The 13,200-nt window shown below is 36.4% G+C and overlaps 1 protein-coding gene across 1 annotated transcript; it reads right to left on the reverse strand.

Moving 5' to 3' along the window:
- Positions 1–1,501: 1,501 nt before the first annotated feature.
- On the reverse strand, positions 1,502–7,065 carry LOC143227024 (beta-1,4-galactosyltransferase galt-1-like). The gene is made up of 2 exons (XM_076458568.1): positions 6,956–7,065; positions 1,502–3,559 (listed from the first exon to the last, which is right to left on the reverse strand). The coding sequence occupies exon 2, from the start codon at positions 3,369–3,371 to the stop codon at positions 1,797–1,799; it is 1,575 nt and encodes a 524-aa protein (XP_076314683.1). The 5' UTR covers positions 3,372–3,559; positions 6,956–7,065; the 3' UTR covers positions 1,502–1,796.
- Positions 7,066–13,200: the final 6,135 nt, after the last annotated feature.

The raw sequence follows: 13,200 nt of genomic DNA on the forward strand, positions 1-13,200 counted from the left end.
TTCAAAACAAATATTTTGATATTATTTATGATGAGTAGTTTGGCATTATTCAAAACAAATATTTTGATATTATTTATGATGAGTAGTTTGGTATTATTCAAAACAAATATTTTGACATTATTTATGATGAGGAGTTTGGTATTATTCAAAACAAATATTTTGACATTATTTATGATGAGTAGTTTGGTATAATTCAAAACAAATATTTTGATATTATTTATGATGAGTAGTTTGGTATTATTCAAAACAAATATTTTGATATTATTTATGATGAGTAGTTTGGTATTATTCAAAACAAATATTTTGACATTATTTATGATGAGGAGTTTGGTATTATTCAAAACAAATATTTTGACATTATTTATGATGAGTAGTTTGGTATAATTCAAAACAAATATTTTGATATTATTTATGATGAGTAGTTTGGTATTATTCAAAACAAATATTTTGACATTATTTATGATGAGGAGTTTGGTATTATTCAAAACAAATATTTTGATATTATTTATGATGAGTAGTTTGGTATAATTCAAAAGAAATATTTTGATATTATTTATGATGACTAGTTTGGTGTTATTCAAAACAAATATTTTGATATTATTTATGATGAGTAGTTTGGTATTATTCAAAACAAATATTTTGACAGTATTTATGATGAATAGTTTGTATTATTCAAAACAAATATTTTGATATTGTTTATGATGACTAGTTTGGTATTATTCAAAACAAATATTTTGACATTATTTATGATGAGTAGTTTGGTATTATTCAAAACAAATATTTTGACATTATTATGATGAGTAGTTTGGCATTATTCAAAACAAATATTTTGATATTATTTATGATGAGTAGTTTGGTATTATTCAAAACAAATATTTTGATATTATTTATGATGAGTAGTTTGGTATTATTCAAAACAAATATTTTGACATTATTTATGATGAATAGTTTGTATTATTCAAAACAAATACTTTGATATTATTTATGATGAACAGTTTGTATTATTCAAAACAAATATTTTGATATTATTTATGATGAACAGTTTGTATTATTCAAAACAAATATTTTGATATTATTTATGATGAGTCGTTTGGTATTATTCAAAACAAATATTTTGACATTATTTATGATGAACAGTTTGTATTATTCAGAACAAATATTTTGACACTATTTATGATAAGTAGTTTGGTATTATTCAAAACAAATATTTTGACAGTATTTATGATGAATAGTTTGTATTATTCAAAACAAATATTTTGACAGTATTTATGATGAGTCGTTTGGTATTATTCAAAACAAATATTTTGACATTATTTATGATGAACAGTTTGTATTATTCAGAACAAATATTTTGACACTATTTATGATAAGTAGTTTGGTATTATTCAAAACAAATATTTTGACAGTATTTATGATGAATAGTTTGTATTATTCAAAACAAATATTTTGACAGTATTTATGATGACTAGTTTGGTATTATTCAAAACAAATATTTTGACATTATTTATGATGAACAGTTTGTATTATTCAAAACAAATATTTTGATATTATTTATGATGAGTAGTTTGGTATTATTCAAAACAGATATTTTGATATTAATCAGAATGAATACCGTGGTACTACTCAAGACAAATATTTTCACGTTCTCACAACAAGTTACGGTAAGATTCCTTACAGATATCTTGTAGTAACCAGGGTCTCAAGTGCAGTTTCTTTTCAATTTTCGTGTGGATATTGCTGTTGCTTAATGTTAGCTATAAAGCCTTGTAGACTTCCTTAATCTTAATGTATAGGTTTTAAACAGTGGGCAAAACGTAAGGCAGTGAGTGTTCCAGACTCAAGTAAAGCTTATCAGAGAAGTTGGCTGGTCTTTTTGGCTGGCGAAACAACAAAAAAATTACAAACAATCCCCAGTCCCTCAGTTGTGTCTGAACCGCCTGGACCAATTGGTCCTTCCAGCAATAAATCCTGCGGTCCACTCCAGAGGTCGTCTTCATACAGTCATTTCCTCCAAATTCACATATTCGGTAGTGATGCAGAAAGCCAAAATCCGAGGGAATGTTTACCATGGCCCGGCCTGGAAGAAACTCCCACACCAAATGGTTACCTATTTCCACCACGTGTTCTGGAAGGACGATACACTTGGAGCGTTGCTTGTGAGGGTGGAACTTTAGTTTCCTCACGGTTTTCTCGAGTGTTATCAAACGAACAGGTAAACCCCTAGACATGGGATCTGAAGGCCACTGGAGATAAAAGAACGAATTCTGGAACGAATAAGCGCCTACTTTCGGGGATTTGTTTTTAGTAAGAACTTCCAACATTGCGGTTAGTGACTCGCTCTTGTGAGGAACAATAAATTCGTCGAAATCGATCATTAAGACAAACCGAAACCTATACATTGTTCTGTACAAACAGTCGTTTAGGGCAGCGAACAAGCCCTCTGTCCGGATCTCCTTCTGGGACACCATGTCCAGTTTCCAAGGGAGAACAGTCATAATTCCGTTTGCCATATATTGTCGCATGGCACATGCAACGTCGCGACCAATCGTGCTGTTGTACAAAATAAAATGTTTAACTCCAAAAATCTTGTTTAGTTCAATAAATTCGATAAAGTTTAACAGTTTGTTATAATCGTAATGCACAGGTTTAACACAAACTGCTATTCCGTGAGGAGGAGTGAAATTTTGTTTGTTGTTATGCACGACCAACCAGTTCGTAATTTCAGCGTTTTCTGAACTAATTATGGACACCTTTTCCGGCAACATGGGAAGAGCCTTACTTAACGGACACAGCACAAAATAAGCACTATATTTCAAGTTCCAGTTTTCTTGTATTAATTTGTTAAACGCGGAAACGGTTATTGATGAATAGCTACTAGAAAACCAAAACTTACACATCACTTTGTCTGCATTTCTTGTCCGTGCAGCTGCGATCACCCGAATCAGTTGTACTTTTCTGTCATCATAGTAAGCCGAATAAACACGAAACTTATCTTTTGTTCCTCTGACTGGTTGCCAATGGTCAGCATGTTTATTTCCAAGCGCCCCCACTTCGTCCATTACGGCATCGTAATACAAATTGACAACAATGTTCAAATCTTCCTGCACAGCGTCTGTTATGACGCGTGCTAGTTCTCTCGCCACGCGAGGGGGCAGCACTATCTCTTTATTCGGGTCTTTCTTCCACCCTAATCTATCAAAAAAACTAAATTCCATGGGATTACTTTCTTCCACAAAAACAACTTCAATAAAGAGAATACATATGAATAACAAGAGAAATGTTAATACGAAATAAAATGATTTCTGCTGCCGTTTGCTTACTTTTCTTGTTCTCGCCATTTTTGCTAATCGAATCCTTCTGCGGAGAGTCATAGTGAAAAGAGTTTTTAAAACGATGGCTTTAATGTTCCAACAACATTTCGTTGGAGCTAGTTATTTGTGGTAAATGGAACCAGATCCCAAGAAAGTCTCCAAGTTTTAAACTGTATCTCAAAGATAAAACGTCCTTACTGTTTCTGAACCAAGTTCTCTTCGTCACCACAGCGATACTGTAAAACATCCTGAAAACAAACAAACACCAAATTAATTTAAATACAATTTCATTAAAAATAATCAAAGTCCTACCTCTAATAATTATAAAATAAGTTGCTTAAAAGGGATTCTCGGAATAAGTAACGACATCTCTGAGATAAACACACAAAAAACAGGAAAATTTAGCATTCCAAATCGGATAGTGTTTAAGTGATAACTTCAACTTTATCCTCATAAGGATTATATTCCAAAGTTATAGCTCCGTGAGTGTTGTGGGTGCTTAAAATTCATTGATGGAAGTACTGCTGTGAAAACACCCTTAAAACTCTAAACATTTGGAAAAGTCAGCGAGTGTGTGTGTTTTCTTACAGCAAAGCCACATCGGGCTATCCGCTGTGGAATCGAACTACTGATTTTAGCGTTGTAAATCCGTAGACTTACCACTGTACCAGCGAGGGACTTATTTATATATTACAAGCCTTTCTCCGTCATTTGTTTCTAATGTCAATAGATAACAGGTTCTCCTTTGTCATTAACGGCTGTCAGTCGGTGAAGCCATTTGTTTTCCCATTAGCCGCTAAAAGGTATGTCCTTCTACTAGCTACTTAAGTGCATCAGTATCGGTGCATCATAACTTATTAAATGTCAGTAGATAAAAAAAGTTACTGATTGTAATAGAAGACAGGTGTCTACATAACAAAGCTATCAATTTTAGATTTTCTTGGTTTTAATAACAAGTGTCAGTGAAGATTGAAAAGCTTATTTTTATCCAGTATAAATAATGTTGTAACAGAACGCATGTTGTTTTTAGCTGCGGCATAAAGGGTCATAGGACGGTCCTCGGTTTGTTTGTTTTTTTTTCTTTTGTTTCCAAGTGCAAACTTGTAGCTCATAACTCCGTCATCTCTTGGCCAATTTGAAACCTAATTAGAGTTTTAGAGCTACTGAACTTTTATACCCGAAAACAAATAATAATAAGTTCAGAGCCGTTATGCCGCGGCTGAAAATGCATTTCTGTCCGAAAATGTCGTCCTCGGTGGACAAGCCGTAACTCTTTGGATTTACAATGCTAAAATCATGGATTCAGTTCTCGCCGGTGGAAACAGCAGACATACAGCATGACGTGGTTTTGTTATAATAAAAACACTCACATTGTTGAAGTGCCCCTGTGGCATAGCGGTATGTCTGTAAACTTGAACTCTAGAAATCGGGCTTTGATATATGTTATGTACAGAGTACAAATAACACATTGTGTAGCTTTGTGCTTAACGTAAAACAACAAGAACAATAAAAAATGTTATTACGTGTGTGTTTCAATGTGTTCGTCTTTATGAGTTCCCATTTAAAGCAATTAATTTGAGCAGGAATGTCCACGTTTTTTTCCGTATTAAATGAATGAATGAGCTTTTATCCAATCAGAGTCGAAGTTTGATAAAAGTTGTGTTGAATTTTAATTCTGTTTGGCTCAAAGTTCTTATATGTGGCTGGGCTATCAGTACTCTTTGAAAATCAAGATAAGTAGACATGATGTCATGGTAGAATTGCAATAAGTATTAGGTTGAGGAATAATTCGTGAGCGTTTTTAAATAATTTCATTCAAGCATTACATGCAAGACTATACAATACTTCAATGCATGAACACATTACACCCAAAACATTTATTACGATACTTTATTTCATGTAATACCTAAACGAAATTGCAAGAAATTAAATGCGAAAAGCAGATGGTGTCGAAAATGCTCGATTTTGTCCACTTGACATTCCATTTAATGAGCTGAAAATGAAAGCAAAAATTAAAGGCATATAAAAATCAAACACACCACCTATTAGAGCAAAAAATTATCTACCAAATGACATGAAATATTTTGCGAAAGCGTTTTATTTATGAATATATTTTGTTAACTTGAAAAATGCTCACGAATTATTCCTCAACCCAATACACTGTGAACATCTGTTAAAATTGTTCCACGCTGGCATAAGCAGTGTTGCTAAATAAACCTATGAAAAGCAACCCTCAAAACTTCAAGCCCTGTTGAATAATTAATGGTACTTTGATTTTTTAAAAAAAGGTTTGGGAGACACGACTTGTACACTCCAGATATATATAATTTATTTCAATCAACGTTTCGTTTTTGAGGCTTTTTCAGGATTAACATATGCAAATATTTGATATTAGAATAGTCGTTATGTTATAAAGCTACTGATTCTATTCATTAAGTAGTTTATAGTTGCCACCCCCCGCGCTAGTACAGCGATATGTATCCGGAGTTACAACGCTAAAATCAGGGGTTTGAGTCCCCTCGGTGGGCTCAGCAGATAGCCCGATGTGGCCTTGCTATAAGAAAACACATACATATACGTTTATAGTTTTTATCTTATTTTGTTGTCTTAATGTTTTTCTTTATGAAGATGATATTAATTAACCCTAATTTATAAGCAACGAAATTGAAAAACCAACGAAAATGTCACCTTTTGCAAAATACCATACGGTGTTGCTAGCGAAAACTAAACCTAGAGAATCAATAGGACAATACAACACCAGAGAGGCAGTGGTTCCACGGCCCAGCATGGCCAGGTGGGTTAAGGTGTTCGACTCGTAATCTTAGAGTCGTGGGTTCGAATCCCCTACGCACCAAACATGCTTGCCCTTTCAGCCGTTGGGGCGTTATAATGTGACGTTCAATCCCACTATTCGTTGGTAAAAAAGTAGCGCAAGAGTTGGCGGTGGGTGGTGATGACTAGCTGCCTTCCCTCTAGTCTTACACTGCTAAATTAGGGACGGCTAGCACAGATAGCCCTCGAGTAGCTTTGTGCGAAATTCCCAAACAAACAAACAAAAATTAAAGTATGGGTTCAAAAGGATGTTAGTTATTGAAGTTAGCAGATGAAAGCATGGGTTCAAAAGAATGTTAGTTATTGAAGTTAACAAATAAAAGTAGAAGTACAATAAAATACAACTACTGAAGTTACAAGATATGTTTAAAGAGTTATTTATTTTGTCAATAGCCACTAATATTAAAATAATTTATTGGACTACTTTAAAGATAGTGACTGCTTACTGGTTATGCAAAAGAATTGGTTTATACTAAACTTAGCAGCATATTATAACAATGGTAAGCAATTCTCAAGGTACTATGTTTAATTTCACCATGATTTGGGCATGCTAAAAACAACTGATATTGTAGGTATTTCAGTTCTTACTCACACTGTATCAGTAAGTGATTTGTTGATCAGTTTTGTACCATAATATTAAATGCGACGGCGCTCGTAAAAGTTTTTATCAACTATCTACGTTAGAAGCCTTTCTCATCATGTAAGAATCTCTTTAAAAACACAGCATGTGATTCTGTTGTTAGAATAACTGGACGAGCTTCTGATAAATGAACTGTTTAACTTTAATAACAAAGTTAATGAAGAGCGCTTACCTTGGGTTTTGCAGGATTTGATCCAGTTTTAAGTGAGTATAAACCTTTAACGAGAATATAATCTTGTATTTGTCACCTTTCCTTGTTTCTCGACGCTGCAGATACCTCTCGATTTTTTTTTACTTACTGCGCATACTCCGTATCGATCACCTCATGGGTGAGTGTTACTACATCCATCGCTGTAATATCGGTCCATTGAGATGGTTTAGCAGGGATTCGAGACCAGAAAGAAATAAAATGTTTAGTGTAATGCACTACATTGATTTGTGAGAAGCTTCAGTTTAAATCAGATAACGAAAGAATGTATACCCTTTCGAGCAATCCATCATATTGGATTTTATAACCAGAAACGCTTACAGCAACATAATTAACGAACGTAAAGAAATCTTTATTTACCACCTGCTGACACAGTATTACTATTTATCTCTCTTTCAACTATAGTTCGTTAAAACCCGTTATTTGTTATCCAAGAAATTAAATTCGTGACAAGTTGACTCCATCTCGTTTTTAAGGTCTTACTGTTACAAAATAAATCATTAGATAAACAAATCGATTAAGATACTTTCGAATCTTAATGACGTTTTTTCTTTCATCTTTTTTTGGTTTTTGATTGATTAATTGTTTAGAAGTGAGCACAAATCTACACAATGGGCCATTTATGCTCTGCCCACTACGGATATCGAAAACTCAGTATCTAGCGGTGTATGTCCGGAGACGTACCATTGTGCCTCAGTGAGAAAGGGGGCACATTTCTCCCCCACACACACACTTCAAAGACTCTTGAAATGGAGATTAAATTAATAAAAACAGAACTCTAACAATATGAGATGATTTATTTAAAATGCCACTGAATCGTGGTAATGTTTTAATAGACTATTAACTCGTTTTAGCCAAGGAGTCTTAAGTTTTCAAAACTTGTACTATCTTGCATTAAAATGTGTGAAAGGAACATAGAGGTAAATAAGAAGTGTATTTTGGTTCTTGAAACGTCTAATTTTTTCGGAAATCAAATGGTTTCGCGCAAAGCTACACGAGGGCTATCTGCTCTAGCCGTCCCTAATTTTGCAGTGTAAGACTAGAAGGAAGACAGCTAGTCATCACCACCCACCGTCAACTCTTGAGCTACTCTTTTACCAACGAATAGTGGGATTGACCGTCACTTCAGAACACCCCCACAGCTGAAAGGACCAGAATGTTTGGTGTGACGGGAATTCGAACCCGCGACCCTCGGATTACGAGTCGAGTGCCTCAATCACCTGGCCATGCCAGGCCTTGTATATTATACTGATGTTGATTTACGGTTTGTTTAAAACTAAAGCAATAAATTGATAACTACAAATATGAAGTATGAAATTTTCGTTGTTGGTTCAAAACAAACGGATGAAAACCTTACTGGTTTCGATTGGCGTATACGAAAGCCCCAAGTCCGAGACGTGTAACTAACAAATTTAGGTTAATAATACGAGGATCGCAGGTTCGAGCCATGGGGATATGTAAGTGTATATTAGGGTGTCTGGTTCGGGAAGTGTAACTACTAAATTTAGTTTAGTGTATAAGTGGATCTTAGGTTCGAGACATGGAGCTACCAGCTTGCTTTATTTATATTTTTAATTTAGCTCTGGTTAGTCAATAGTGTTGTTCGGTTAAAAGTAACCGCTTCCGGTAGCGGAGAGTGCTAACTATGTACTTTCCTTACAGTTCTGAATAATATGCTATCCAGGTAAAGAATGAAACAATAATTTGTCATGTAAATACGAGGGCTGTTCAAAAAAAATACGCGGACTGACGTCATAAAACAAAATGTACTTCACTTAGAAGTTACAGGTCTGGGACCCCTTCAAATTACTCTCCTCCCCAACGCACACACTTATCCCAACGGTGTTTCCACTTGTTGAAACAGTCCTGGTACGCTTCTTTTGTAATGTCCTCCAGCTACTTCGTCGCATTTGCCTTAATCTCGGGAATCGTCTCAAATCTTCTTCCTTTCAAGGGTCTTTTGAGTCTGGGGAACAAGAACATATCTCAAGGAGCAAGGTCAGGTGAGTAGGGGGGGTGGGGGTGGGGAAGAACAGTGATCGAGTGTTTGGCCAAAAACTCACGAGTTCTGAGGCACAAATTTCGCAGCAACGCGGTGCATCTTCAATTTTTCGGTCAAAATCTCGTAACAAGATCCAACTGATATCTCACACTCTTCAGCAAGCTCCCCTGACAGTCAGACGTCGATTTGCCCGCACCAGGGTGTTGATTTTGTCGACGTGTGGGTCGTCAGTTGACGTGGAAGGACGTCCAGGACGCTCATCATCTTCAATGGACTGTCGACCATCCTTAAAACGTTCATGCCACTTGAAACATGCCGTACGATTCATAGCAACATCACCGTAAGCCGTGTTAAGCATAGCAAAAGTTTCAGTCGCAGATTTTCCAAGTTTAACACAAAATTTCACAGTGAGTCGTTGCTCCTTCAGGTCATTCATTCTGAAATCCGCCAAACGAAAAAATCGCACTTCACTTACAACCGCGTAGCTAATACACAAATGAAGATATCTGCAATCGGGAAATGGCGTCGTAATCAGCTGATCTGTGCAAACCTAGTGACACCAAGCGGATTTCCCTGGAACCAACTAGAGCCGCGCAATTCAAACAGTCCGCGTATTTTTTGAATAGCCCTTGTAGATAAACAGGACAAATATCCCACTTAGGCCAACTTACTAACCCTCAAAAAACTATTGCTAGATACTCAGACAAGAGAATAAACGTCAAATAAACCTCAGAGCGTAAAGATAGGCGTAATGAGGTTTATAATGACTTTTGAGTGACAGAAAAGTATAAGGAAATAACATGTCAACTACACGACGTCGGTTATATCCAATCCCGATGAGGCATTTCGTTAAATACCATGATTCATCAGGCTGGCTGGAATACATCAGATACAGTAGTTGTCGAGACACTACTTACGCTATCAGTTGTTTCAGAAATCATATTCATAATGAAATTGTTGTGTAACTTGTTTGTTGAAGTTATTCAAGGACTAAATATGCCTAATTTTGAAGTGACAAACTAGAATGAAAGCAACTAAACAATACCAGCCACTGTCAGACTGAATATAGAGATTTGACTGTCACTCTTGTTACGCAGCACCGGTCACAAAGTACGGCGAGCGTTTTTTGTTTTGTTTTTTTCGGTAAATGGACGAGAACCGAAAAAACATTGGGTCCGCACTTGGTTCCTGCAATATGAAAGCGAGTGTGGAAAAATAGACAGCAAGAAATATCCTTATTAATGAGGGCTAGGCGCGACCGAATTATTAGAGTGTCGGACTGTTAATATGAGGGTCCAGTTGTCATGGTTTGGGATCGTACGTACGTGAAAGAAGTAACTATGAACTCCCACTGTGTGTTTACAGCAGCCCAAAATTAAGAGCAGTTAGCACCAATAGCCCTTTAAATGTTCGAAATATAACAATCAAAACACAATGCTATGGTAATCGTCACTAGGTACTACTAAAATTTCAAGTGGTCGGCCCAAGAAAATTTCGCCGGCGTTGAGCAGGAGGATTCGACGAGTTGTCCGGCAAGACACCAGCCGATCGTCGAACCAGATTAAGGCCCTTACGGACACAGAATGCAGTCAAAAACAATAAGACGGCATCTACAAGAGAAAGGCTTTAAAAACCACAAATCTTTTCAAAGACCACGCCTCCTTCCACACCACGAAACAGCTCGGTTAAACTTTCCAGAGAAGCACCAAACATGGAACGTAGAAAAGTGGACGAAGGGTTTGTTGTCTGATGAGAAAAAATTTAACCTGGATGGTCCAGATGGCTTCCAACGTTACTGGCACGATAAGGATATCACACCGAACACATTTTCTACATGACACAGTGAAGGAGGTTCCTTCATGATCTGGGGTGCTTTCTCCTCCATGGAACAATGGAGCTTCAGGTTATATAGGGGCGTCAAACGGCAGCTGGCTACATTGGCATGTTGTAGAGAGCATTCTTATTGATTGAAGGCCTTCGGTTGTGTGGAAATGGCTGGATCTTCCGGCAGGACAACGCTGCAATCCACAATGCCCGCAGGACAAAGGACTGTTTCATGGCGAATAACGTGATTTTTTTGGACCATCTAGCGTGATCGCCCGAACTAAACCCCATTGAAAATGTTTGGGGTGGATGGCAAGGGAAGTCTACATAAATGGACGTCAATTACAAACAGTGCATGATTTTCGTGAAGCCATTTTCACCACTTGGAATAACATTCCAGCCAGCCTCCTGAAAATACTTATATCGACCGTACTAAAGCGAATGTTTGCAGTTATTCGCAATGATGGCCGTGCAACTCACTACTGAGACCTCTTATTGGGCATTTCCTACCCTGCTTAGGACTTCTTTTTGGTATGGTCTTAAACTTTTGACCAGCTAGAATATAGACTAATTTCATAGTGTTCACATTTTTCCTATTAAATGCTAAAGTAGTTTTTTACTTTTATTTTCCCTTTTCTTATTTTCATGCTTCGAAGCTCTATTCAAATAAGTGGTTAAGTCTAACAACGCGAAACGCGTATTTCTTCTTTATGTTCATTGGCCTTAAGATTTTGGCCAGCAGTGTACGTTTCATCAGAGAACATACTGTTTTTCCAGCAGTGTACGTTTCATTAGAGAACATACTGTTTTTCCATATTCTTTTTCCAAACACTTTTTCAGTCGACAGCTATTCCTTTCTTTCTGTCGCGGGTTCGAATCCCAGTCACACCAAATATGCTCGCCCTTTCAGCCGTGGGAGTGTTGCAATATCATGGTCAATCCCACTATTCGTTGACCAAAAGTAGCCCAAGAGTTGGCGGTGGGTGGTGATGACTATTTGGCTTTCCTCCAACCGCACACTACTAAATTAGAGACAGCTAGAGCAGACAGCGCTCGTGTAGCTTTGCGCGAAAATTCAAAACAAACCAAACCTTCCTGTCACCGCGGATTGACTTAAAAATTTTTTATGGTTATACTTTGGTCCAACATGCCGAAAATAACTTTTATTTTTAATTATTTATTTAGGCCTTTTCAATGATTTTATGAGGTCAAAATCAAACAACTCCAAAAATATATATTCTAGCTCCTGTGTAATCACATTTACAACAATCAAGAAACTGGTACAAAGGTAAATCTCCATGCCCACAACACAATGACGTACAAAATAATTCGGATTTGTCCATTTTTGAGTCCTGTTAGGACAGCCAGAGCTCATAACAAATAATGTTTGGGGTTTTTAGTCCATTACCTGGTCATATGTCAACTAATTTACCTGGGATTTGCTACACAGATACATTTCTACAGGTCCCACACACCGATAGACAAAAATGGCCGACTTTCCGTTTTGTAATATACGTGGTTTAGATGTCTTTGTGGCATAATCTTAAGGCTTTCTGACAGTTGCTCCGCCACATTTCGGCCAATTTACATTGTATTTAGTACAAATATATTCTTTTAGAGATCCTAAACGCACAAACTTAAATGTGGAATCAAAAGGTTAAATAAATCCATAATTTTAGGGGTTTTGGTCAATTACTTCGCTTTGTTTCAACCAACTTGTATTGGATTTGTTTCAAAAATACTTTTCTACATACAACATATTGACAAAACTATTGGATCTGTTCATTTTTAGTAATTGTTCGAAAATCAAGATACCACAACATACAGATTTTTTTTGTAGTATCAACCTTTCGTTTAGTCACTATCTATAAATCCCTTTCCTTATCTGCTTATCTGTGAGTAAACCTGTTCCACAAATAACCTTGAATAATGGCATGAATAATTGACGTCACTTCCGCCACTGGGTGGGTATTGCATGCTTGAGACTCCTGGTTGAACAGTTGTTTTTAGTCGAGGTACTCGCTTGTAACTTACTAAAATATAAATCTGTTTACCTAAGATATTCAAATATTTTTTTCCGCTTAGTTTTCAAAATGCTTGCTGAAGCTGTAATTTTTAAAACAAACCACCACAAGAAATAAGAAAAACATAAATAATTTGAGATTTGATATACTCATCAACATACAATCCAGGCTATTTTCGTCGTTAGGACTAGCTGTTGTAATGATAGTACATAACGTTTGTTTGTTTGGAACTTCGCACAAAGCTACTCGAGGGCTATCTGTGCTAGCCGCCCTAATTCAGCAGTGTAAGACTAGAGGGAAGGCAGCTAGTCATCACCACCCACCGCCAACTCTTGGGCTACTCTTTTACCAACGAATAG

The sequence above is a fragment of the Tachypleus tridentatus genome, chromosome 9, assembly GCF_004210375.1.
Source record: "Tachypleus tridentatus isolate NWPU-2018 chromosome 9, ASM421037v1, whole genome shotgun sequence".
NCBI classification, from domain to species: Eukaryota; Metazoa; Arthropoda; class Merostomata; order Xiphosura; family Limulidae; genus Tachypleus; species Tachypleus tridentatus.